General features: G+C 52.5%; 1 protein-coding gene across 1 annotated transcript; it reads left to right on the forward strand.

Moving 5' to 3' along the window:
* Nucleotides 1-462: 462 nt before the first annotated feature.
* Nucleotides 463-26,750, forward strand: GABBR1 (gamma-aminobutyric acid type B receptor subunit 1). Its single transcript, XM_068558444.1, has 22 exons — nt 463-496; nt 946-1,036; nt 1,725-1,928; nt 4,271-4,291; nt 5,785-5,945; nt 9,329-9,463; nt 9,839-10,009; nt 11,067-11,168; nt 11,754-11,819; nt 12,263-12,454; nt 17,439-17,681; nt 18,306-18,369; nt 19,636-19,713; nt 21,059-21,209; nt 21,696-21,828; nt 23,151-23,267; nt 23,366-23,473; nt 23,895-23,988; nt 24,719-24,846; nt 25,423-25,551; nt 25,753-25,896; nt 26,575-26,750. The coding sequence occupies exons 2-22, from the start codon at nt 946-948 to the stop codon at nt 26,746-26,748; spliced, it is 2,706 nt and encodes a 901-aa protein (XP_068414545.1). The 5' UTR covers nt 463-496; the 3' UTR covers nt 26,749-26,750.

The raw sequence follows: 26,750 nt of genomic DNA on the forward strand, positions 1-26,750 counted from the left end.
AGTGGTCTAGCCTGCGGGTCCCCGCGCGTGTGTGCTTGTGCGCCGGCGTCCCTCTCCCCTACCTCGGAGCCCCGCTCCCCTGCCGCCCGCCCCCCGGCGCTGTGGGCGGTCCAGGGCGGGGCCGGGATCCGGGCGGCTCCCGGGGCTCGGGTTGTGGGAGGTGCCCTCTCCCCGGTCTCCCCCCGCCCTGTCTCCTCCCGCACCCTCCTTCTTCCCTCCGCCCGGGAGCTTTCCCCGGTCCCCGGCGCCGCCTCCTTCCCTCCCGGCTCCCCGCTCCCGCGGTCGCCGCCGCCCCGGGGAAGGAGAGACGGGGGTGGGGTTTGGGGGAGGTGAGAGAGGAGGGAGAGACCCTGGCCGGCGAGGAGCCCGGATTCGCGGGGAGGAGGGTCGGGAGGAGGGGGAAGGTGGAAGAGAGAGGAGGGGGGAGCGGGGAGGAGCGGCGGGGCCTGGGGCCTTGAGGCCCGGGAGAGCCGGGGAGCTGGGCCGGCGCGCCGAGGTAAGAGCCAGGGCCCGGGGGAGGCAGTGCTTGGAGAGGGGCGCGCGGGGAGGGCCGAGCCGGGGGTCGGGGGGCCGCGGGGCCGCGGGAGAAGAGGAGCGGCGGGGAAGGAACCGGGAGCGGCGAGGCGGCCGATCCGGGGAGCGTGGGGAAGCCGGGCTCCGGCGAGCCGCGGGGGCCGGGGGAGAGGAGGTGGTGAGAGGTGGAGTCCCGGGAGGGTGGGGGGGGCCGAGGGAGGCAGGAGGAGGGTGGGGACAGGCTCTCTCTCCTCCTCTCCCCCCACCCCGCGCCGGGCTCCGCCCCCGCCTCCTCCACGGGGCGCTTTTCGGGTCCCCGGGCTGAGCCGGGTTGGAGTCCGGGAGGCGACCGGAGGGAGGCCGGGCCGCCTCCCGGGTCCGGGCCAGCGCCGGCGGGGCTCGGTCCGGTCCTCACGGCCGCCTCTCACTCAGATGCTGCTGCTGCTGCTGCTGCCGCTGGCGCCACTCTTCCTCCGCCCCCCGGGCGCGGGCGGGGCGCAGACCCCCAACGCCACCTCGGAAGGTGCACCCTTCTCCGGCGACCTCGGGCACCCCTCCACTCCACTCCCCCTTTCCTCGCATCCCCTCTACTATCCCGTCGGCCCTACGTAGCATCCCGGCCTGGCAGCCCGTCTGCTCGGCCCCACTTTACTACTCCTGACCTCTTTTCCATCACCCCGCATTATTACCCAGCACCCGTTTCTCTGGCCCCCGGTACCACACTAGGCCCCCTTTCTGTGACCCCGCATTATTCCCTCAACCCCGCCCCTCTTTCTGGGCCCCCCCCCCCCATTGCTACCTCCGTTCCGCCTTTTCCTTGGTCCCACCTTGCTGCCCAGGTGGCCTTGTAAGACCCCCCACCCCTCCTCTCATCCTAATTCAACTCAGGTTCTCCTTTAGCCTTTCTTACCAAACTCACTCGCATAGCATACCCTTTCACGATTTCTTAGTTACTTTTCTCCATTACCCCAACCAGCACCCTTCCCTTCCCACTTGTGAGCTCCTTGACCCTGGCTCATTCCGCTGTGTCCTTCAGCCTAGGGTCTGTACCCCTCCCCACTCTCACCCTCTCGCACCTCATCCCATCCCCTTTGTCCTCCACCTGCCCGTTGACCACGCCCTACCCTCCCCTGCCTCCCGCTGCTGACTCTGCCTTTTCCTTTTTCCCCACCATCCCTCTCTTTCCGCCTGCCTCTGGACTCACCCCTCAGGTTGCCAGATCATACACCCGCCCTGGGAAGGCGGCATCAGGTACAGGGGCCTGACTCGAGACCAGGTGAAGGCTATCAACTTCCTGCCCGTGGACTATGAGATTGAGTATGTGTGCCGGGGGGAGCGCGAGGTCGTGGGGCCCAAGGTCCGCAAGTGCCTGGCCAACGGCTCCTGGACAGATATGGACACACCCAGCCGCTGTGGTGAGTAGCCTCTCAAAGCCCCTCTCCTCTTCAAGCCAATTCTTCTTCCTGTCTCAAACTTAGCATCATTGCTTGCAGGTCAGCACTTTAAATCCAGTGTAACTAAATTCACAAGTACATTTTTGAACGACTACTATTTAAGAGGGGCTTTGCTGTGTGCAATTGCAGGCAGCAAAGTTAGCAGCCTGCACATTTCATTTCATCCTCCCTTCATTAGGCCACTGCCCATTTGAGAAAATAACTTGGTTATTCATCTTGTGAGTTAGTCTCTTTGAGGATTATTAGTGGCAGATTATGCAAAAACATTCTAAAATGATTTCATCACATTTTCGAATACTTGTCTCCAACGGAGAGACCATATACCCCCAAACTAAAACCCAGTTTATCATGAGTATAAGCCAACTATAATAAGGCAAATCTGATTGTGCATCTAAAGTTACATACATCCACACATTTCAAAGCCAAAGAACCGCCCACTGTAGCTGACTTTGAAGAGGTCCCATTTTATGTGCTTATAGCTCCATCTTGGGCTCCTAGGATGGAAATGCTTTTTCTTTTTCTTTTCTTTTTTTTTTGGAATGTGTGGATGCTTACAGGGTTAAGGGAGGAGTGGCAGCTAGAGAAGCTAATCCTTTTAACACCTGATTTCCTGAAGAGTAGGATGCTTGTGGACCCAAACTCAAATCTGAGCCCCCTCCCTGCTCCCTAAGGGGAAGGAGTCTTCTCCAACTCGCCTGTCTCTATTTTCCTGTCTCCACAGTCCGAATCTGCTCCAAGTCTTATTTGACCCTGGAAAATGGGAAGGTTTTCCTGACGGGTGGGGACCTCCCAGCTCTGGACGGAGCCCGGGTGGATTTCCGGTGTGACTCCGACTTCCATCTGGTGGGCAGCTCCCGGAGCATCTGTAGTCAGGGCCAGTGGAGCACCCCCAAGCCCCACTGCCAGGGTGAGGGGAACAGCTGCCTGCATGCAGCAGATGAGGACGCTTGTCAGAGGATGGGAGTGGGGTGGGAAGTGGGGAAAAATAGGGTGCTATACAAAATGGGGGGCATGCGGAGGCAGAGGTGAATGCTTAACACTTTCCTCCATCCACCTGCCTCAAACTTCCTGCTGCAGTCCCCCGTGTGCACTTTATCTATGCTGGGGGCTTCCTTCCTTTGCTTTTCTCTTTTTTAATATCTTCCCCATGCTCCTAATCCTTGGGTCTCACATTTTCTCCTTTCCTGTGAATCTCTCCCTCCATCACCCTTCTTAAGGTTTAACTACTTCAATTTTCCCCAGCCTCAGTTCCTTTCTCGAAACTTAGAACTTTCTATGCGTAACCTTCTTCTAGAATTGATGCCTCTCCCTTCATTATATACCTGAATTATTGTAAAGACTCAGCAATAAATCATATATCATATTTAGAAAAATCGATAAGATTGAAAAGACTGTCCGGGGTGGAAAATTATCAGGGTAAAAATTTAAAAGACTTAAAAGTGGGGGCAGAATTGTCAGAGTATTAAGGACAACCCAGGGATGGGGTGGGAAGAGGACAGTCCTTTTCTATACCTCCTGGACAACCTCCATCATTCCCCAAGGGAATCTGTCTTGTGTCCACCACCCCCTTTTTTTTCCATCTAGTTCTGTAAACTTCCCCTTTTCCTGGGCACCCAGATTCTTCCTCTGCAGTCTTCTCTCCTGGGATGCAGGCGTACTTCATGCTTCCTCTACCTTTGTAGACCCTCTACCTTTCAAGATCCTTGGACCTGGCTCTCCTCACTTAATTATTCTGCTTACCATTCTGTAGTTTACCATTCCATTCTGGAAAGTGGGACTCCCAGCCAGGGGTGGATTTACTATGAAGCTAATGCACTTTAAGCTCCAGGGTTCCTCACTTACACAGGCCTCTTCTTGTGCTCGAATAACATAGAGGGTTCTAATAATGTGTTCACATGGTCATAGGTTTTTGTAAAAATTGCAAAAGTAAGATATTTTAACAGCAATAGTTTCAAATCAATTGCATTTGTAATTTTTTTCTCTTAAAGAGAGACCCCCAAATTTTATAATATTTAGGCTCCACAAAACCAGGATCTGCCCATGTTTTAGCTGTTGGCACTCCTGTCTCAAATTCTGTTGTCCTATGAGAAATAAAAGAAGAAAACCAACAAGTCCTGACCCACAGCCCCACCTTGCTCTTATCCCCAGGCACCCTCCCCTCAGAAACGCAGGCTTCTGCTCCCCCCCCACCCCGCCCCGGTCTTCTTCGGCATGGACAGGTGTGGGAGGGGGCTGGGGATCAGGCCTGGGAAGCTGGGCACCACTGGTAACTCCTCTCTGATCCCCGTCTTTCCTGCTGCCAGTGAATCGAACGCCACACTCAGGTGAGATCAGAAACCCTCATCGCGTGCACTGCAATCCCCTTACCCTTCACTCTTCACCCTCCACCCCCAGGGATTCTGCCCCTAGGCTATGAGTTCTCATCCTTCCCATTCCTCCCCCACCTTCCCCCACCCACCCCAGTACGCGGCTGGCCCTTTCTTTCCCTACCTGTTTCCAGCCTCCAGTCCCGGATTTCTGCGAGGCTGCGGTCCCTCCCATCTCCCCGCTTGGCTGCACGCCCCTCGGCTCCGCCTCCTCCCAGACTCCGCTTCTGCCAAATGGCAGAGCCCCAGCAGGGGGCGGCAGAGTGCTGGGAGACCCGGAGCTTCCACCTCGTCCTCCCCTGTGGGGTTCCTTCCGACCTTCTCTGGAACCTTTCCCTGCCTGCCCCCTTCCTAGGATTTCACCTGCTGACTCCATCAGCCTGGCCCACCCATCCCACCCATTGCCAGGCCTCACTCTCCCTCCTTCAGCTCCTCCCCACATCCTTTCCTTCCCTACGCCTTTCCCCTTCTCTTTTACCTCAGTTCCTTCTTCCACCACCCTTTCTCAGCCTCTGCCCACCGAGCCCCGTGTTCCCTTCCTCTACCCCCATCACCTCTCCCTGTACCCCAGCCCTCCCTCTTCCCCACCCAGCTCTCCCTCTCTCTCCAAAACCGTTCCCATCGCCCTCTCCCTCACCACCCTCAGTCCTTCACCCCATCTATTCACACCCGCATTAGGACGCTTAGGCGCCAGCCCCTTTTCTCTCGCGTCCCACTCTCGTCCTCCCCTCCCCCATCGCTCGCTCCTCACAGCTTCAGCCTCCCGCAGCCCCCCCCCCCGCCACCCCCCCGGCACGCCCCTTCGCCTCGTTCCTCCTCCACTCGTGTTCCCTTAGGTGGGATCCTTCCCTTCCTCGTCCATCTCTTTCACCCTAGGGGTCGCATCCTCCCTCTCCTCCCCTCCTCTCACACTGTGGTTCCCACAGCGGCGCTCGCCTGCATCCCCGCCCGCTTCCTCCCTCCCTAACTCTGCCCCCCCCAACCCCGGCTGCCGCGCGCCGCCCTTGACGTCAGAGCCCCCTCCCAGCCCCGCATCTCCCTCCTCCTCCTCCTCCCCTCGGTCGGTCAGTCAGTCCGCGAGGAGAGTCCGCGGTGGCGGTGGCGGTGGCGGTGGCGGTGGCGGGAGCTAGAGCCGTGGGGGCCCTACGAAGCCAACCTCCCCTGCTTCCCCGAGGCCCTCTTTCCCTCCTCCGCACAAAACCAGGGATGGAGGCGCTTCCCCGACATCCCCTCAGCAGCCCTCCCCGGGAGAAGTGTCCCCCCTGAGCTCCTCCTCCTCCCCCAGCAGCTATCCCCGCCCCCTGCCATGGGTCCGGGGGTCCCCTCTCCCCGGCTGGGGTGGCCACTGCCGCTCCTGGTGGTGATGGCGGCGGGGGTGGCTCCGGTGTGGGCCTCCCACTCCCCTCATCTCCCGCGGCCTCACCCGCGGGTCCCCCCGCACCCCTCCTCAGAACGGCGCGCGGTGTACATCGGGGCGCTGTTTCCCATGAGCGGGGGCTGGCCGGGGGGCCAGGCCTGCCAGCCCGCGGTGGAGATGGCGCTGGAGGACGTGAATAGCCGCAGGGACATCCTGCCGGACTATGAGCTCAAGCTCATCCACCACGACAGCAAGGTAGCCCCGGACATGGGAGTGGGTGGGAGGTGAGGGCTTGGGGGGCAGGGGGCCAGCTCCATGTACGTTAGTGTGAGTCGCTTCTGGGATTGCCAGGCAGACCCCTCCCACGTGTGACTAGCAAGAGACAGGCTGGGGGTGTGCGAGCTCGGGGAGAGTCTCAAGGGCTGGAGGTTCAAAATGAGGGTCTAGGGGTTCAAGGTGGTTAATCACGCTGCAAGGCTGACCCTTCTGCTCCTGGAGACCCTTGGAAGTGTCGGGGTGGGGGGTGGTTGGAGAAACTGGGGGTGGGTTTAGGGTACAAGCTGATCCAGTTCCTCCAGGGAGTAAACTAACCCTGGGATGGGTTGGGGGATGGAAGGAATGAGGCGGGAGCTGGATCTGGGGTTTACATTTACCATGGTAACAAGGTAAATCTTGGCAGCAGGTTGGAGCTGGAAGGAATAGGGACCCAATGAGCAAAATTCGGATGGACTTGAGCGCTCTAGTTTATTTAGCACAACAAACAGCAAGGTAGCTGTGGTCCCTACCTGACTCTTTCTCATCCCTTCATCCCCAACCCTGTCGCAGATTCCTGGATTGTGAGACTACGTGGCATATTGTGGTTGGGGAAGGCTAATGGTCAAGGAATGGGCAGAGGCACTAGGAAAATGATGGGATTAGAGGTCCACACAGGAGCCCCCGCAGAGCATGGGGATGGTGAAGAGTCAGGACTCAAGGAAGAGAAAGAGAACAGGAAAGAATGGCAGTGGGGAAGGGGACCAGGAGGAGGGCTGGGGACAGCGAGAGACCCTGGGGAGAGACCCTGGGGCATCGTGTGGAACTCGGCTCCTAAGTGTCTTCCCTGCAGCACTGTAGCCTCTGAGATGTGAGAAGGGAAATGGGATGTAGGGTTGGGGGGTGGGGAAGAGGGAGAGGGGGGAAAGTAAGAAAATTTGGGGTAGTAGGGGATAGTCCTGCAAGATTCCTTTCCCACCCCTGTCCCCTACATGAATGATTGGGAGTATGGGGGAAGGATGTGGCACAAGGAAGGAAGGTGATTTGGGACCTCAAATCTATCTTCTCTCATAGGAGGCCCCAGAGACTTAAGGGGTTGGGGGAGAGTGAAAGAGTACAGAGGGGAGCACTTGGTGATCTAACACCTGGGGTGGACTGAGGATTTATATTCGTTCTTTAGAACAGCAATCTACACCTAGATACAGGTATGTGAGGAAGGAGGGGGCAGAAGCGGGGTTGACGATAGGGTGCTTGGGGAGAAGAGCGCACAAGGACTCTTAGGGAACTTTGAATCCCTTCTGATGCTTTTACAGTGATTCTCAAACTTCAGTGTACCTAAGAATCCCCAGAGGAGTTTGTTAAAAATACAGATTCTAAATCCTTGGTCAGGGATGAGTCCCAAGGATGTGCACTTTTTCCAATCAAAATCCCATGAAGCTAACCCCAGGATGCCTATAGGAAGGGCCGCAGGGCACAGGAAAAGAATTAGTTAGGGTAGCAGAGGTAGGAAGAGAAAGAGGGTCAGATCCCATGGAGGAGTCAAGCTTAGGAGAGCAAGAGAGGTAGCTGGCTATGGGGGTGGGGGGGGGAGTATGGGGAGAGGGACAGGGAGGGATATGTGCAGGCTTTAGAATAGGGGATTGAAGGGAGCTAGGGGAGCCCTGGGTGTGAGCTCAAACTCATGCACCATGACAGGTGATTCCCTGGAGGTGTTGGGGAGCAGATGAGGACCCAAGAGAAGGGGGGCTGGAAGAGAAAATAGCAGAGGCAGCGAGGGGGAGATGGAAAGGCAGACAAACTGGAAAGTGTCGTTTCCTGCCTGCAAATCCGGATCCTTGCTCCTTGCGAGAGCAGCGGAGGAAGTCTATTGGAGAGGGGGTGAGAATCACGCGGCCCAAGGGATGTGCAGTGATGAATAGGGCGTGGAAGGGGAAAGGGGTGTAAGAGAAGGTCGGGAAGGAATGAGGAAACAGAAGGAGAGACACTGGAGTAGCGTACATTGCCCTGTTTGCCTGTATCTCATGTGTTCTTATCTGTCTTCATTGTTCCTATTAACCTTCTCTTCAGACAAGAAAGAGAGGGCCACAGAGGGCACTTGGGAGAAGCTGGGGGCAGGATCTGGAGTGATAGATGCGGGAAGGTGGGACGTGAGAATGGTAAAGATACACAAAGATGCCCAAGTGGGAGGGATGCAGAACCTTCCAAACACGCAGTTGAGCAGACACTGAGCACTGCCCTTAGCAGGGGTGTGGGTGGGCGGGCAGCAGGGAGCTGGTTCTTTGGGCCAGCCTCCCCTGGCTCCCCCTTCTCCAACTTCCCACCGTGTCCCAAATGTCAGGCCTCAGTGGGAAGCGAGCAGGCACTAGGGGGCCTTCTTTATTTCCTTCTGCTTGCCCCCCCACCCCCATATCACCCTCCCCAGTCCCCTCTGTCTCCTGTCTGTCCCCTCTGCCCTGGCTCCCCACTGGCTTCCATTTCTTCCCCACTTCGTTTGGGGCTCCAGCAGCTTCTGAAATGTCATATTTCAGCAGGAGGGGAACAGGCAGTGGGAGCCCCGTGGCTGGCTCTTCCTGCCCCCACTTCCCCTCCTCCCCTCGCGCCTTCCTCTCAAGCTCTCTGCATTGTTTGCTTTCCCAGCTCCATTCTTCTCTTTCAGGCACCCCTAAAAGCATCTGGTTTCTTGAGCATCCCATTCTATTTATTCTCCCCAGCTCTTCCCTCATCCTTGTTTCTCCCCACCCCCTTTCATCCCTGAATGTCTTTTTTTCCCAATGCACCCGTCAAATGTCAGAGCCCAGCAGGAGGACATGGATCCGCTGAGCCAGGACCCCCTGGTGGTCTTGTCCCTGTTCTCTCCTGTTTATTTATCTCTAGCCCTGATAAAAGAAGAGGGAGAAAAAATAGTAGGTGGGAGAGGGAGTTTGCAGAGGTGAGGGAGGACTCTTCATAATATGGCTTTAAGGAGGCTGTCTGGGGACTTGAGGAAAAATTTATTCATATTCCTGCAGACTTTTTTCTACTCACAGATGTTTGGAGCATAGAAACCTGGGGAAAGGGGGCGGGGTGATGGAGCGAAGGTGGGCTAGGGGATGTCTGAGGATGCGCTGAAAGGAGGGAAGGCAGCGTTTGCATACATACTGATGGGGGGTGTGCAGGAGAGGGTGTGGGTAAGGCGCCAGGTGAAAGACAGAGAAGGGTGTTTCACAAATGAGGGGAAAGGAGACTCAGGAAGGAGAAGAAATGGTGATAATGACAAAAGGGTTTCAGCAGAGGGATGGGTAGTGGGGGAAGTAACTAGGTTGTTGGGGGAAAAGAAAAGAGTAGGTGTTGCAGGGAGGGGAGGAGCCCTGGGGGAGCTTCCCCTCATCCCCTCCCTCCTCCTTCAGTGTGACCCAGGCCAAGCCACCAAGTACCTGTACGAGCTGCTCTACAATGACCCTATCAAGATCATCCTCATGCCTGGCTGCAGCTCCGTGTCCACGCTCGTGGCTGAGGCTGCCAGGATGTGGAACCTCATTGTGGTAAGCAAGGCCCTGGGGGCCAGAAGGTGGGGCTGTCCCCTGGGCTGTACTACAGAGGGGGTGTATTGCGGACCACAGCGGACCCACTTCCGAGATACAGAGTCCTTTGCAGACCTGAGCTAGTTGGCCTCCTAGCAACACTGGCCTGCCAGGGCTGCAGCTGACCTGCTCTCCATCAGAAGGAGTGGAAGTCAGCTCAGTGAAAGGGCACCCTGACGGAGGGGGCTTTTGAGAATCACTTTTCCTTGGGCAGAGGTAGGGAGGCTGGGATAGAGTGAGAGAGAGAATCCCAGAGGCGGGGAAGGGTTGAAGGAATTCTCAGCAGCTCTTAGTGAGGCTGCCATGAACACGTCATCCTGTCCCCATCTCTCGTAGCTTTCCTATGGCTCCAGTTCACCGGCCCTGTCAAACCGGCAACGCTTTCCTACGTTCTTCCGAACTCATCCGTCAGCCACACTCCACAATCCTACCCGGGTGAAACTCTTCGAAAAGTGGGGCTGGAAGAAGATCGCCACCATCCAGCAGACCACTGAGGTCTTCACCTCGGTGAGGAGGCACAGGGTGAAGGGAGCCTTTGCTCAAACCCCAGCACAGGGAGATGTGACACGGGATTCATTTGCGGGGCAAAGACCTTGATTCTTTATCAAAAGAGAACACACTCCGAGTGGGTTAAGTGCATGTTCTTCCTGTAGCCAAAGGAATGAACAAGTTGAGTTTCCGGGACCCTCTCCAACTTTCTGGTTTTAGGATTTTTTTCTTTCCTGCTTTGATGCTCTGTCCCGCAGACAGAGAGATTCCAAGTGACCCAGTTCTATTAAAGTAGGTTCACTCTAAAGTTGAGGCAAGATAAGGGAGAGAATATGAGATAAGAACCTAGGGAAGTAGTAGATTCCAGAGGCATTCCAGGGGGGTGGTGGGCGTGTGTGAAGGGAAGAGAGGGAACAGAGAGGGAGGACGGAGGGAGAAGGAGAGAAGAGAGAAGAAAGAGGCAGACAGATGCGTGCATGTACATGGTCTGGTAATTGATTCCGAGATGCGGACGTGCAAGGAGAGGTGGAGGGGAAGAGGGAGATTTGTGGAGGAAGAAAGGAAATACCTGACTCTGTACCCAGAGAAGACAGTCTGCTCCCTCTCTGTAATTCTGTGCTTTGGGTCCTCTATTCACTCTCATGTTTGGTGGCTCTTTAATCCTCCGCCAACCTTCTCTCAGTGACTCAGGACATTCTCTGATCCTTTGTCTGTCTGCCCACTTGCCTCTTGAGGTTGACATCATCCTGCCTGTACGAGACCCTGCCTCGTCTTTTCTGGTTCCTCTCTTTTCCTTTCCCCCATTTTTGCTGTCAGGTAGGAGTGGGGTGATGGGGTGACTTCCCTGGACACAGATCCTCAGGAGGGGCTCACCAAGCACCTTCCCAGCTGGAAGCTACATCCTAAGGCCCCAGATGCTTTCCTTCGAACTCTCCCCACCGGGGACGGGGCTGTTGAAGGGAGCTTCACAACCGCTCTTCCTTTGCTCTGAGAACGCAGCCCTCGGTACCACCTCCAGTCTTTACTCCTTTGAGCACCCTGTGTCTTTTCTATTTGTTCCTCATCCCCACCCAAGACTCTGGATGACCTGGAGGAACGGGTAAAGGAGGCTGGAATCGAGATTACTTTCCGTCAGAGTTTCTTCTCAGATCCAGCTGTGCCCGTCAAAAACCTTAAGGTGGGATGGCAGGGGGTGATGGGCCCAGCCTGCAAGGGTCTGGGTGGGGAAAACAGTGGTGGGTTGGAAAGGAGAGTCAGGCAGGGACAGGTTTTGTTTTGTTTTTGTTTTTTGGTATTGAGGTATAATTGACATATGACATTGTGTAAGTTTAAGAAGTACAACGTGTTGGAACTTCCCTGGGCGTTCAGGGGTTAAGACTCTGCGCTTCAAGTGCTTCCACTGCAGGGGGCATGGTTTTGATCCCTGGTGGGGGAACTAAGATCCCACAAGATCCCACATGCCTGCATGGCCAAAAAAAAAAAAAAAAAAAGTACAATGTGTTGATTTGGTACATTAATCTATTGCAATTTATTACCATTGTAGCATTAGCTAACACCTGCATCGTGTCACATAATTTCGATTCTGTGAGGCAGTAGCGTCTCCTGGGGAAGTTTAGCTCCATCTTCTAGCTGACATTTATCTACTACCCATTGACAGAACCCTGCACTAAGCACTTTGGGGCAGGAAATCAAAGCTGTGAAAGTGCTTGGCTTAGTCCCTTCCGGCATCCCTCAGGAGCTCTGTTCTCTCTCCATTCTGTAGCGCCAAGACGCCCGGATCATCGTGGGACTTTTCTATGAGACCGAAGCCCGGAAAGTTTTTTGTGAGGTGGAGTTGGAATCTGAGGATGGAGGGGCACTGGGTGGGCTCTTTGCCTTGGGTGTCTCCTGGGCTCTCCCCTCTGCATCTCTGAACAAATGATCGGAGGTGAGGATTAATACGAAATCCCTGTCTGTTGGCTCTGACTCCACATCTTGTCTTCTCACACATGTGACACTCTCTCCAGGTCTTATTTTCCTATCGCTTTGTGTTTCTGGAAGAGCCTGTGAATCCCATCTTTCCTGTCTGGCTGGAAAAGACCACTTAAAAATAGAGGCTGGGGAGGCACTTAGAAGGAGTAGTAGTCCAGCCTTCCCTGCTACCCCCAGACTTGTAGATTTCTTGTTTCAATTCTCTGCTCTTCTCTGAATCCGAAGAGGCTGCATAGTGTCAAGTGAGATAAGACAAAGAAACAAAACAAAGACCCAGCCCTCCTCCTCCTCTGCATTCAGGTATACAAGGAGCGGCTCTTCGGGAAGAAGTACGTCTGGTTCCTCATCGGGTGGTATGCCGACAATTGGTTCAAGATCTATGACCCGTCCATCAACTGCACAGTGGACGAGATGACCGAGGCGGTGGAGGGCCACATCACCACTGAGATTGTCATGCTGAACCCTGCCAACACCCGCAGCATTTCCAACATGGTGAGTGTGTGAGGACTTGGAAGCTGGCACCTGGGCAGGTGGAGGGGACTGAAGGGGTCTCTTAGGTGAGGGGAACAGGTATGGAGTTTGGAGGTCTAGGAAGGCAAGGGACCTCTGCCCACCCTGAACTTGTTTGCATCATGTTTCCTGTGGATTCCACCTCCGCTGTGACTTCCTTGGGCAGGGAAGAGAGAGATATGAGAGTGGTGTGTTCAGTGGGCCCCTGATGAGTTGCAGAGCTGTTACCATGGAAATAAGGAGCAGTTGGCAAGAAGTCAAATGAGGGAGAGGCGTTAATGATAATATAGATGCTGTATCTGCAAGCACACCTTTACAGGAGCGCTGTTCCTGGGCCAAAATTCGTTTTATTTTCTTGGTGACTTCAGAGCACTTTAGAGTTGCTTAATATTCACTCCTGACTGATACTCAATTAACTTGGCTCCTGATGCTTTTTTAATGATTCTCTTTTAGAATTTTAGATGTAGAAGGGATTTTGAAATCTGTTAACCCCAGATAGCTGGTTAGTGACAGACCTGGAGCTAAAAGACACACTCTCTGATGTGGGAATCAGCCTACAGGTGAGGGGCACAAGTGAGTAGGGCGTGGTGTGGCGGGGAGACCCCTTTCTTGCTCTGCACTGCATCTTAAAGAGTACGAGAATCTTGGGTGAGCTTGACAGGGCAACCTATGTGTCTGCTTATTATTCCAAGTGTAGCCCCTGGTCTGGAATACCTGCTTTGGAGAGCATGCTAGGGGCGAGTGAATGACTGTAAAGCCACCCTAATATCTTATTTTTAAAAAGTTGTAGTAATAATCACTTTTATGTAGTAAACCAGGAGCTTAGATACATGATTTCAGTGATCCTCATTGCAATACTCTAATGTAGACTTTTCATTTCCATTTTATAGACCAGGAAATTGAGACTCAGAAAGGTTAAGTGATTTATTGCAGGTCACCAGCTACTGAGTGGTGAAGCTGGAATTGAATTCTAGTTGAATCTAACTCCAAACCCTCTGCTCTATCACCTCCCATGGAAAACCCTGAAGTCTCACTAACAAGCTTGTACTTTTATCAGCTAACACTGTTTAGCAGATGACAGTTTTTGAGCAAGGGAGAAATAAAATTCAGGAAGTTTATTCTGCAGTGGATTGTGATGGACAGGTCAGTTGCCACAGGTACTCTGATCATGGATACTGTCCTGGGACATTTCCAAGGGATCTTGGTTGAAAAATACCATGGAAAAGTTCTGCACGATCACTTCCCTGTAGAGCACCTGAGAAGTGAGTTGTCCTTGAGAACCTGGGGAGGTAGAGGAGCTGGTAATCAAAGCCAGAAAGGTTTGTTGGTACCCTGAGCCCAGAACCTGCCAATAGTGGCTTCTGCCCCATAGCAGGGAACTAGAGGAGCCCCTGATAGGACACAGGGATTTGGTTGGGGGTGTAGGGGGACTTCTGGGCTTTTGAACAGGATGAGTTGGAGGATCTCTTTCTGGCTCTTCATCTCTAGAGAAAGATGGTGTCTGCCTTTGACGTCTAGAGCTATTGCTAGGCATGCTCAGTAGCCTAAAATGCCAGGTGAAGAGGCCAAGATTTTTCAGAAGGTAGATGCCATCTTAACAATTGACTAGAGAAGAGGTTGTAGATGAATCAAATAGGACCAGGAGAAGTGGACCAGAAGCAAGGGTCGAGTCTACGGCCCAGAGCCAAGGAGATTTAGAAGAGAAGCAGAGTTGCCTTCACTCTGTAAGGATGGCCTTATGTTTAGATCAGTAGTTCTCAAACTTTAGCCTCTGTCAGAACCACAACTGGGCTCTTCCCTTGGAAGTTCTGATTCAGTGGGTCTGGGGTGGGGACTGGGACTTCACATTTCAATGGGCTCCCTGGGGATGTAGATGCTACTGGTCTGGGGAACACACTTTGGGGACTCTTAGGGCGGTGGTTTTCCATCAGAGGTTGTAATGTTTAGGAACAATTTTGGTTGTCACAACTGGTATCTAATGAGTAGGCCAGGAATGCTTCTAATCAACCTACAACGCATAGGATCGTCCCTACAACAAAAGATTATCCTGCTCAAAATGCCACTAGTGCAGAGATTGAGAAACTCTGGTTTAGAGAAAGAGTTTTTAGGAGCCAGATATGGGAGAGTGGATTAGAGTGGTTTTGGAGGAAAGTAGCTCTGGGTTGGAGCTGTACTAGAGATCAGGTACGAGGCAGCACACCTGGGGGTAAGACTGTCAGTAGATTCTGATTGGGATAGAAGTCCCGTCAGACCTGGGTATAATAGAAAATAAAAATCTACCTCAGGATACACATTTTAGATCACCGTTGGGCACCTGTTCTCATACAGAGAGACAGCCAGACAGGGCTATTAAAAATTTAGGATCGTAAATTTGTACTTGGTCATTTCACTAATTTCTATGGGTTGCGGAATTTGTGTTGTTCAGTTTTCCTTAAGCCGCCTTGTAACATTTACATTTGAAAATTTACAATCATCTTTGCTGACCCAAAGGGGAGAGATTTTTTGGTAATTTTAGTCATGGGTGGGGACAGTGGTGCCCCCAGTGGCCAAGTGTGTTAGCGGTGGTGACCTGGAGCCAGCAGAGGATATGAGGATCCAGGCAGGGGACGGCGACATGCAGAGCAGATGATTCTCTTCCCATCTGGGTGATTTTCGGATGCAGTGTTTACTTTGAACTGAAGGTCGGATGGACTTGGAGGCTGAAGGATTACTCAGAAAGTCTCAGGCTAGCTGCTGTCTGTCAGTGGGTGCTCTCGGAGAGAGACATTTCAGCTTACAGAGACAGTAGGGTAGTTGGAAGAGTATGGACTTTGAATGGCTTTGAATCCCAGCTCTTCCACGTACTAGCAGTATAACTTCAGGCAAGTGAAACTGTTCTGTGCCTTAGTCTCCTTATCTCTTTCTAAAATGGGCATATAATAGTATTTACCTCATTGGATTATTTGAGAATTTAGTAAGTTGATATATGTAAGGACAATATAAATGTTAGCTATTATTATGATTAACATTATTCTGTATAAGGAGTGGTGATATTAATGAAACATTTCAACAAAAGAATTAAGAGGACTTGGAGATTTCAAAGAGTCTAAGGTGGTTCTAAAGTTTCAATCTTATATACTGGGGAGTGTTGGAAAATAGAGCTTATTCTTAGATACTTTTAATTTCAGGTTATTGATTATATAGTTACAAATGCCTTAGAGACAGTTGGAGATTCAGGACTTGAAATATTGAGCTGGAATTATAGATTTCAATATTAGTAACAAAGATGGAGTTGAAAGAGAAAATGTAACTTACTTTATACCCAGCATTTTATACATGTTGTTATTTCATCCTTATAATAACTCTTCAAGGTAGTTAATGTTATTCCCATTTTAAAGCTGAATAACTACATAGTGAGGTTTAATAACTTGTTTCAGATTATATAGCAGGTAGGTGGATTAGTTAGAATTAGAAGCCATCCTTCCATTTATCCATCCAATGGACATCTTTCTTAAAGACAATTTTTTGGAAGCAGGTTAAGTTTACAGCACAATTGAGAGGAAGGTACAGAGATTTCCTGTATGCTCCCTGCTTCACTCGTTGATAGCTTCCCCCTTTATCAGCTTTCCCCAACAGAGTGGTTATAGCTGATGAACCTACGGTGATATATCATTGACACTCAAAGTCCATTGCTTACATGAGGGCTCACTTGGTGTTGTACATTGGGTGGGTTTGGATAAATGTATAATGACATGTATCCACCAAACAGAGCATTTTCACTGCCCTAATCTATAGACACTTATTATTTGTCCAGAATGGGCTGGGCATAGTGCTGGATGCTGAGGTTTAAGAGCAGAATGGAACCTGGTCCTGTCCTCAAGGGGAGTAGAGCCCAGGCCTGCCTGTCTTCAAAGCCCAGGCTGCTTCCACTGCACCACACTGCCCGTCCTTTGCATTTCCCACTCCCCCGTGTCTCCAGAAAGTTGAATAGAAGGAAAAGAGGGCAGGGCACCAGGAACAAAGATTTATATTTATTCTTCATTCATCTATTCATTCCTTCATTAGAGTATGTTTGTATATTAATAAATTCCAAATCTAAACAGAGTTGTGTAGTGCCCCCGTGTATTACCTGTGCCATGCCAAGAGGTGGCCACTGAACCTTTCCTCGTACAGTTTCTGGGAGATAAAGAAGGGCAGAAGTGATTTTCCCCATTATATGGAAGACATTTCCAAAAACTGAAGCAATTTACTTACAGTCATTTATCTAAACAATGTTACTGCCAGGTATAGAAATTCAGGTCTCTTGATCCATTTCATGACAGAGTTAAAGGAGCTATTATTCTTTTTAGCTTTCTTGGGAAAAAAAGACGGAGGGTTGGGAAGGGTGTGGATAGGGATTGAATAATTGACTTCAAATGTGTGAAGGGTGTTTCTGCAGTCCCAAGTCTTCTGAAAACCCTCCAAGAGACAGTGAACTGAAAGCACACGAGGCTGGCAGGAAGTTAGCATGCTAAAGAAAAATCTTCCTGGTTGACAGAGTGAGGAAGGCTGTGGTGTCACCTTTTCCGGGCTCTTTCAGAATTGGAGGAGTTGTTAGTTCCTGCGTCAGCTCTATTGGGAAAGTCTGAAGGCTGACAGAACACCAATGCTGCCACTCTTCACTGGCGCAGCCAGGTCTTTGCTTTGCCCTCTCTCTGCTTTCTATCCTTTGCTGTTCATTATGCAGAGCATCTATTTATTAAACTTCTCTGTTTGCAGTTCTGAGCTAGCAGCTGTGCACACTGAGGCCATCGGACCCAGCTAACTCCTGCTCTAGTCTAGTAGCTTCTGATCTAAGACAGACACGTGGGTATAGTTAAAGATGTCCAATGTACATACTCTCAATCTGACAACATGAACACAAACCATCCTTTCAAGTCAAAGTGCTGGAGCAGAATCAGAAGCCCACCCCCACTCCAATCCTTTCCTCCTGTTCTTCCCTCCCCAGACGTCCCAGGAGTTTGTGGAGAAACTGACCAAACGACTAAAAAGACACCCTGAGGAGACGGGAGGTTTCCAGGAGGCACCACTGGCCTATGATGCCATCTGGGCCTTGGCATTGGCCCTGAACAAGACGTCTGGAGGGGGTGGCCGTTCGGGGGTGCGCCTGGAAGACTTCAACTACAACAACCAGACCATAACAGACCAAATCTACCGGGCAATGAACTCCTCGTCCTTCGAGGGTGTTTCCGTGAGTTACAGCAACCCCTCACTTGCCTCTGTCCTCCCATCCAGAGAGACCCCTCCCAGCTCCTTCTCCTAGAGACATGCATTCTGTCTTTCTCAGTTACCTCTCTGCAATAATCGGTCTCAGACCAGGGAAGTAGGAGCCCCCAAACCAGAAAACCCCACAGAAGGCTAGAAGGGAAATGGTATATTCCGTTTCTTTCAACCTCTCCCCTCACTGCTCTTCAGTCCCGATATTTATGAGTCAGATGAAAATTATAGGATTTTAAAAGAGGAAACAGCCTGAAAGATCATCTACTTATTCCTTTTAAAGTGGGGGAAAACAGCGTCCAGAGGGATTTGGTGGCTTTCTCGGGTCACACAGCCAGAAGCCAGGTCCCCTGGTGCTCTACCTGGGGATTTTTCCCATTCAAATCTCCTGGGTGAAGCTTCTTTTCAAAAGAATAATGTTTCTAAAATCTAGGGTATAGGCATCTGGGGTATGTCCTATATGCAGGCAAATGCCATAAATAGAATTCATTCAGAAGCTCGATTACATCAAAAACATAAGGATTCAAAGAGTTCCTGATGTTCTTTTTTGCTCTTGCTTTTATCGCTTTGCCTTCCTCCACATGTTTCTCCCCCTCAGGGCCATGTGGTGTTTGATGCCAGTGGCTCTCGGATGGCGTGGACGCTCATCGAGCAGCTGCAGGGTGAGCACAGGGGCGTGAGGGAACGCGGAGGTCGGGGGCCAGGCTGGGGCTGGGCTAGGACACCGCCTGGGAGGAGAACACCAGGAGGAGACATCAAAAGATTGCCTTGGTGCCTCCCTACCTCCTGCCCGCTCTCCTAATTGTTTTCATCAAGCTTTTAAATAATAATAATAGTAATAGTATTGATAATAAAAAGCTTAGCTATGGGTGGGTTTCTCTAAGTTGCAGTGGTTGTGCATGCAGATTGAAAACAGCCACTCTCCTTCCCCAGTGGCCCCCATTTTGATTTGAAAGATTTCCCTTCGGTGGCTTGAGTTGAGGGGTTCGTGAATTGTTAGTGGCGCACTCATGGACTCAAGAAAAGCCGAATCTGGGAAACCTGCTATTTTTAAAGGGAATCCATTGCATTCCCTTGATTTGTAAACAATTATTTCTAATTTTTCTGTAGTACGTATAGTTTGGCTTTTCTAGATGGTATTTTCTTATACCTTAGCACACTTCACGTACTTGCAAAACTTCTGAATTAGTTTTTCAACTCCACCCCCCTCTCAGCCTCTTAGAGCAGGGCCAAAAGAACCATTTCTTGGCCTCCTGTGAAAAGTTTCTTTCTTTCCTTCTCCCCACCTCCCACACCCTCTCAGATCTTCTTTGTAACCAGGACAAGAGGGAATAGACTTCAGTCATGGTCAAAGGGGTGTGAATTGGCTTTAGAAGGGAGAGTTATGGTAACTGGGGCAGCTCTAGAAATCTTAGGAGTGACTGAATTTCACTTCGTGGCTTTTTAAGAGGCAGATGCAACTTGTCTAAGGAATTAGAAGCCAAGTCAACGGAAGAGAAATTTCTAAAATTAAAATGAAAGCCTCTGGGAAAATAGATCCTGTGATTCTGTCTATCATGAGAGGGAGAATAAGCAGAAACACGTTGAAAGGTTTAGAAGCCAGAATCACAGTGAGAGACATCTTGCTGAGGTGTGAGCCTGTGGAATGGGCGGCAGACAAACTGTACAGCCTTCTTCACTGAAGGGCTTTAAGCATATAACATATTCTTCTTTGTTTGCGTTGCCTTGGAATCCATCCTATAGTGCTTTTAAGTCAGATTGCTGATTCAAGTGACCCCCAGGTCCTCCCAAGTATCCTTCAGGGGCTCAGGTGAAGGGAAAATCAGATACGACCATAGAGAACTACTTTAGGGATGCGGGAGGTTGAGAATGCCTGGGATTGGCTCTTCACCTACCTGTGGTCACTCCCTCTATGATCATCCATCCAGGTGGCAGCTACAAGAAGATTGGCTATTATGACAGCACCAAGGATGACCTTTCCTGGTCCAAAACGGATAAGTGGATTGGTAAGTGGATCCTGTTTATATTTTCCTTCAACCCCTCTGAACAATTCAGAAAAATGGTGTTTGAATGAGGGTGGGGTGGTAGGTGCCATTAGGTTGAAATGTGCCGGGAGATGGGCCAGGGCCTGGGGTTCAGAGAAAGGGAATGAAACCACCAAGACGTGGGTAGGGGAGACTGGTGTATTTGGAGAGGGAATAGGCGGTTGGTAGCAGTGCACTCTTAAAAATAGTACATTGCTGGAATGACTGGGGATTAGAGGCAGGGGGTGGGAAATGGCAACTACATTTGGGTTTCCCAGATGTTCTGGTGACTTGAGGTATCTAAACCAGCTACTTTAATCCTAGAGTTGCCTCTTCAGCTTTGATAGGAAAATGCTTGCTTAAACTGTAGGAGAGGCTGCAAAACCTCATTGAATTGTCTTCTGCTGAAATGTGCTTTTTAAAGAGAAAAAGGAAGCAATTATATTCTTTGTGTGCTTGGTGAGCTAAATGATAGGAAATGGGAAGGATACTCGAGGTGGGCGAAAGGAGGGCTCTATTGATCAAACAAAGGTTTGGCATCTTAAGGAGGGAGGGGAGACACAGCCGTGGAAGACAGCTGCCATCTGCCCTGCCCAGCTGAAATCTAGTAGTTCTCAGTACTGGTGGAGTTTGGAAATTTTTTTTATAATTTGAATTTAGGACAGTGTTCTGTATTGCTATAAATGCTTCATGGCCTAAATTATGCTTTTTTTAAAAAAAGCTAAGCAAATTGAAATTAGTCTTTTTTTTCCCTTTCTGTGAACTCTTTGACAAGTTTGAGCTTCCCTTTAATAATAACTGAAAAACACCTTTGGGAATATCACCCTGCCAGCAGTAAAATCACGGATCAGTTTTTTTTTTTTTTAAATTCCTTCTGAGGTTAGGAGGCCAGACTCAGTACGTTGAGGGCCTTTAGCTTCATGATTCTATGATTGTCTTTTGCAGCTTTTGATTTGAGTTGTAAGAGACCTCATAAAATTTATTTCTCAGTATCCCCTTCTTTCTCCTCCGTTTTCCTTTGCCGCAAGAAGGACAGAAAAACATAAAGAACAAACAGTAACGAAAAAAAAAAGACTCTACAACTTCGGTGATACAGCTCAGCTTCTAGCCCCATCTTCTAGTCTCATTTCTGATTGTTTCCTAAGAGCCCCAGCATCAAAGAGCATTTGACCTGCAGCGGCCCCTATTCAGGGCAGTTAGGGCCTCCTGTCCTCAGAGCTAAGACCTGGGTGCCCATCAGCAGCTTTGTCCTTCTTCCCTTTCTCCCATCCCACCTTCATCCCTTTGTCCTCCCTCCTTTCTCGTCCCCCTCCCCTGTGCCATGCAGGAGGGTCCCCCCCAGCTGACCAGACCTTGGTCATCAAGACGTTCCGCTTCCTGTCACAGAAACTCTTTATCTCCGTATCCGTTCTCTCCAGCCTGGGCATTGTCCTAGCTGTTGTCTGTCTGTCCTTTAACATCTATAACTCCCATGTCCGGTAAGTTTCTCTTCTGACATTTCCCTGTCCTTTCTGCTTCTCCAAGATAACAGTCATTTGCTTGAAGGGAGTGAGAAGGAAACTGTGTGGCTTCTGAGGCGGTGCATCCTTGAGGTTTCCACTCTGAATTATTGCTTTCCCAGTGACCAATGGGAACAAAAAAGGAGAAACCAGCTATAACTCCCATCCTTGCTCCAAAGCAACTAATGGAAAAAAAAAAAAAGCCTTTGGGACCGGGTAGCACAGTGTGCGGCTCTAATAGATTGTGTATGGAGGGGTCCCGTGCAGGAAGCCCTCTGCAGCCCCGCCATGACCCAGCTGGCTTTGTCTCTCGAGGCTCCGCTGCCTGCTCCAAGCCTGCCTTCCTTTGCCCCGGCCCTGAGGTTGGGGTCAGGCCCTCGTAGGGCGTTTGGGGAGCTGAGCCTCCCTGGAGAGGAGGGGTAATTCTGCTCTTCTCCCTCTCCCACCCTTCTGCCTCTGCCCTAGTTATATCCAGAACTCACAGCCCAACCTGAATAATCTGACTGCTGTGGGCTGCTCTCTGGCGTTAGCTGCCGTCTTCCCCCTCGGGCTGGATGGTTACCACATCGGGAGAAGCCAGTTCCCCTTCGTCTGCCAGGTGAGGAGGGGGTGGCAGGTCCCTTGCAGAGCATGGCTCTCCCAGCCCCTCAGGAGCACCTTCTGTGATGCCCCGTCCCCTGCCTGTCCTTCTCCTTGTCTTTCCCTGACCCTTGTCCCAGTTCCTTCTCCTGACATCGCCCCTCTGGTCTCTGTCTGGCTCCATGCCTTCTTTCTGTGCCTCCAGAAGTTTTCATTCTGTAGCTCACTTGTCAGTTCCAAGGTTGCCATGGCATGTCTTGCAGAGAGGAGGGGGAAGGTATCGAAGGCGAAGGAAGGGGGTCTGCGCAGAGAACCCTTGGACAATGGTGGCCTGTCCGTGGCATGGGGGCTGAGAACAAGAACTGGGGACTTCCCGTGGGAGCCTTAGTTGTGGTTTGGAAGGACGCAGGCGGGGCTCTGAACCAACAGCAAGGAGAGCTGGGGGAAGGGACCGCTCTCACACAGGGAGGAGGCCTTGTGGGACTCCTGGTATGTGGAAGGTTCTGGGGCTGCTTCAGCAGCAATATTTGTATGGTTCTCTCTTATGCTGGTGGGAAACACCCACCCTTTTCCCTGCCCCTCCTTACTCCTTCTCTCTCCTCTGCCCTGTGCCTGTCCTGATCGTGCATCCATGCACATGGCATTTGCGCACACATACACCTACAATTCCTCAGAGGCTCTCTGTCCCCAGTGAGACCTAATGCAGTGGGAGAGCAGACAATTAGCTGCAGTGACATATGAGAGGTATCTGCTGTGGGAGCAAAGAGAAAGCAGCTCACTGTCCGAGTAGCTGGGCGGACCTCACAAAAAGCGGCATTTGAATAGTGAAGGATGCAGGGGATTTTGTCAGCTGGAGAAATAAAGGATGTTTACTCCAGGAGCAGCGGGAGCATCCTGTGGGTAGCAAAGACACAAAAGAGAGTAGCTCAAGGGTGAGGGCGAGCAAATGAGCAGTTCAGCAGGGCTGGAGCATGGGGCAGGTGAGGGCCTGGGGGGAGATGAGCCTGGGAATTTGGGTGGGACCGTGTTGTGAAAGGTCTCTTGCCACATCTGGAGGTGTTCAGGCTGCAACCTGTAGGCACTGGAGAACAGTCAGAAGTGACTAAAACCCAGAGTTTTTTAGCACGATCACCCAGGTGGCAAAGTAGCAAAGGTGGATGGGAGGAATTTGTGCAAGGTAGGGAGACTCGCCGCCACCCCGCTGCTCCCCTCCCCCCCGGCCCCCCTACTGGCTGCGTCCTGCCTGCCTTGTCATCTGTCCCCTCCTACAGCCTGCCCCATCCTGGCACAGTCCCACCTGTTGCCCCGCCCTGTTCTTTCCTGCCCTCTCTCCTTTCCTAGGCCCGCCTCTGGCTCCTGGGTCTGGGCTTTAGCCTGGGCTACGGCTCCATGTTCACCAAGATCTGGTGGGTCCACACGGTCTTCACAAAGAAGGAGGAGAAGAAGGAGTGGAGGAAGGTGAGCTGCTTCCGATGCCTCGGTCCCTAGCGCTTTGGCTCTCGTGGTTTGGAGGACCCCCCCACCCCAACACGCCTGTACTCCGTGTGTTCACCCAGACCCTGGAGCCCTGGAAGCTGTATGCCACGGTGGGCCTTCTGGTGGGCATGGACGTCCTCACCCTCGCCATCTGGCAGATCGTGGACCCTTTGCACCGGACCATTGAGGTACCGCTTGGGAGAAGGCGCTGTGGTCAGGAGGCCGAGGGGGGCTCACTGGTGGAAGGGCCTCCGGGGCTGCCTGTGGTCTTGAGGAGAAGAGCCGCTCGTGGGAGGTGTTTTCCAGCCCAGTGCATCTCAGCAGCTCTACCTCCTTCCTGGAGGGAGCCCCACCAGAGGCTCTGGATTCATCTGAAGTAAGGAAGTGGTGGGGAGCTGGCAGGACGTGCAGACTTCAGATATCATGGAAAGCGAGGGAACAAGCACTTTTAAGGTGTTTAGGCAAATGCTCCCGGACCTAGAGTGGGATCTGGCATCAGAATTGAGGATCTCATCAGAAAGAGGGGGCAGAGTTGGGAGTCAGGGATTGAGCAGAGGTGGGAAGGGGAGGATGGCAACCATCTCTCCTGTGGCCCTGTCTCTCCCTTAGACTTTTGCCAAGGAGGAACCGAAGGAAGATATTGACGTGTCTATTTTGCCCCAGCTGGAGCACTGCAGCTCCAAGAAGATGAATACGTGGCTTGGTGTGTGGGATGTGGGGGGAAGACGCCACTAAGGCAGGAGGTGGGGCGGGGCAGGGACAGTAGCTTTGGAGGGAGACGTGTCTTTGGAAAAAGAGGCAGAGAGCTCACGTCCACCCGGAGCGCATGTCCTCCTGTTTGTCATTGCACTCATCTTTTCTGAGAATGGGGAGAGTTGGTCTTTCGCGTGAGGAGCTTAGGTCTAATGCAGGGATGAGGCAGAGCTTGCATTCATCAGAGGGATCAGTGATGATGCCTCACCCTCATCTCCAGACCTGACACCGTCTCCGTCTGGTCAGCTCCCTGGAGTAAGACCGGGGCTGTGAGGGGTTAGGCCCCCTTTGGCCTTTTTAACATCGCTCTGACCTATGAGCACAAATGGCAAACCTACGCTTAGCGTGGAAAGCCGTCTTCCCACCTGGAGAATAAGGGAGTGAGACACTGTGCGGGGCCCAGGCCTTTGTTGGCTGACAGCTGCTCATGACCAGCATCGTCCTGTGCGACTCGGCTCCTAGTCCCAAGAGGAAGCAGTGAGGTCGGGGCGAGTTGGATGGACAGTGGGGGCAGCAGACGGGGAGGGGTGTGCTAGGTCAGAACGGGTGGATTGGAGAGGAGCCCCCTTTTCCTTGTGGGGTGATCAGAGGAGCAGCCGCAGGTGAAGACCACAGAGAGGAGGGGAGTGGGTGTGGCCTGAAGGTCTTGTCGCCCGCGTGACCCTTTCCTGCCATCCTAGGCATTTTCTATGGCTACAAGGGGCTCCTGCTGCTGCTGGGTATCTTTCTTGCTTATGAGACCAAGAGCGTGTCCACCGAGAAGATCAACGACCACCGGGCTGTGGGCATGGCCATCTACAATGTGGCGGTGAGCTCCCCGGACCCCTGGCATCGACCCTGGGGATGGACTATAGCAACCCAGGTGGAGTGGCCTGGGATGAATCAGGTGCCAGATGTGGGGTCAGTTGGGTGGAAGTCTTCAAACGTTTTTTAATGTCTCGGATTTGTTAAGCACTTTACAGTCTATAAAGCACACGTTAATTTTCATATGGCCACCCAGTGAAGTGGATATTAGCATCCCCACTAGATAGATGAGGAAGCAGAAACAGTTGAAGTTACTTGTCTGTGGTTCACAGGCTGGGATCTGAATCGAGATTTCCTGCCAGGGATGCCCAGGGACTGGCTCTCGGGGACTCTGATGTGTGTATAGAGGTCCTGGGAGCTCCTGCCTTGAGGGAGGGGTTGACCTAGAGCTGGAGCTGGGTTGGAACAGTTTGTTTGGCATTCTTCTCAACCTAGAGTTGAGGATGATCCTGACTTTGGGTCCTTTTCAAATGGAAAGTTGCCCAGGAACCTGTCCCCATAGACTCTCTCCCAGGGGAAGAAGACCTCGGCTCTCGTCTGAGCCGGCAGATCTGTGACCCCAAACATGTTCTGCCCTCAGGTCCTGTGCCTCATCACGGCTCCGGTCACCATGATCCTGTCCAGCCAGCAGGATGCGGCCTTCGCCTTTGCCTCTCTCGCCATAGTTTTCTCCTCCTATATCACCCTGGTTGTGCTCTTCGTGCCCAAGGTGCGGTTCTGGGTGTCCTCCCACCCTCTCCAGCCCATGTCCCCTCCACGCCTTCGTCGCATGTCCCCTCCTCCCACTTCATCCCTTGTTCCGGGCCCAGCTTGTCCCTCTTGTTTTCGTTCTTTTCAACTGCAAGCCACCGTCAGCTAAGCACTGACACAGTCCCTGCTCGGCCATCCATGCCCCTAACCCCCACCCCAGATGCGCAGGCTGATCACCCGAGGGGAGTGGCAGTCAGAGGCGCAGGACACCATGAAGACGGGGTCCTCGACCAACAACAACGAGGAGGAGAAGTCCCGGCTGTTGGAGAAGGAGAACCGTGAACTGGAGAAGATCATCGCTGAGGTGTGCGGTGAAGGCAGGGCTGGTGGCGGGTCGGGGAGGCCCACGTCTCAGGTCCGGCTTCTGGAGGCAGAGAGCCTGAGATCAGCCTTCGGGAGCCTGTGGTTTACCAAGGGAGGGTCTCAGGAGACAAGCGGCCAGGGAGTGAGCAGAGGAGGACAGGGAAGGGGAAAGGGTGGAGCCGGCCTCAGGTAAAATCGCAGGTGGAGGCGGCTCTGGAACACGAGCTGCACGGTTGGCTTGACCTGCGGAGGAGCCGAAGGGGTGGCCCTGGGCTGGGGGTGGCTGGCTGCGGGGCCTGAGGGTACCCTCCAGTGAGAGGGGTCTGGGCAGGTCCCCAGGGTGTCCACTGCGCCCCTGGCTGTAGCTAGGGGCCGGCGCAGTGTCAGGCTGGGGGGTGCTCAAGCTGGGATGACACTAATCTGTGCGTGAGTTACTGGAAGCTGTGTGCACGGACCTGTGTCCCCTCCCCCAGCCCCTTTGTCTCCCTGATCTCTTTCCTTCACCTGGTGCCCCGCTGTGTTCTTTCGGCTCTCCCTGTTCTTCCCCCCCATGCCTCATGTTACTTTCTTCTGCCAGTCTACCCCTGGTCTCCCACACGTTGTCCTCTGCCTCTCTTTCCCTCCCCCAGCCCTTCCTGACTTCCTGTCTCCCACTCGCCCAATTGTTTTCTTCCTCCAGAAAGAGGAGCGCGTCTCTGAACTGCGCCATCAGCTCCAGTCCCGGCAGCAGCTCCGCTCCCGGCGTCACCCTCCGACACCCCCAGACCCCTCGGGGGCCCTGCCCAGGGGGCCCCCTGAGCCCCCCGACCGGCTTAGCTGTGATGGGAGTCGAGTCCACTTGCTTTACAAGTGAGG

Source organism: Eschrichtius robustus, chromosome 12 (assembly GCF_028021215.1).
Source record: "Eschrichtius robustus isolate mEscRob2 chromosome 12, mEscRob2.pri, whole genome shotgun sequence".
Lineage (NCBI taxonomy): Eukaryota > Metazoa > Chordata > Mammalia > Artiodactyla > Eschrichtiidae > Eschrichtius > Eschrichtius robustus.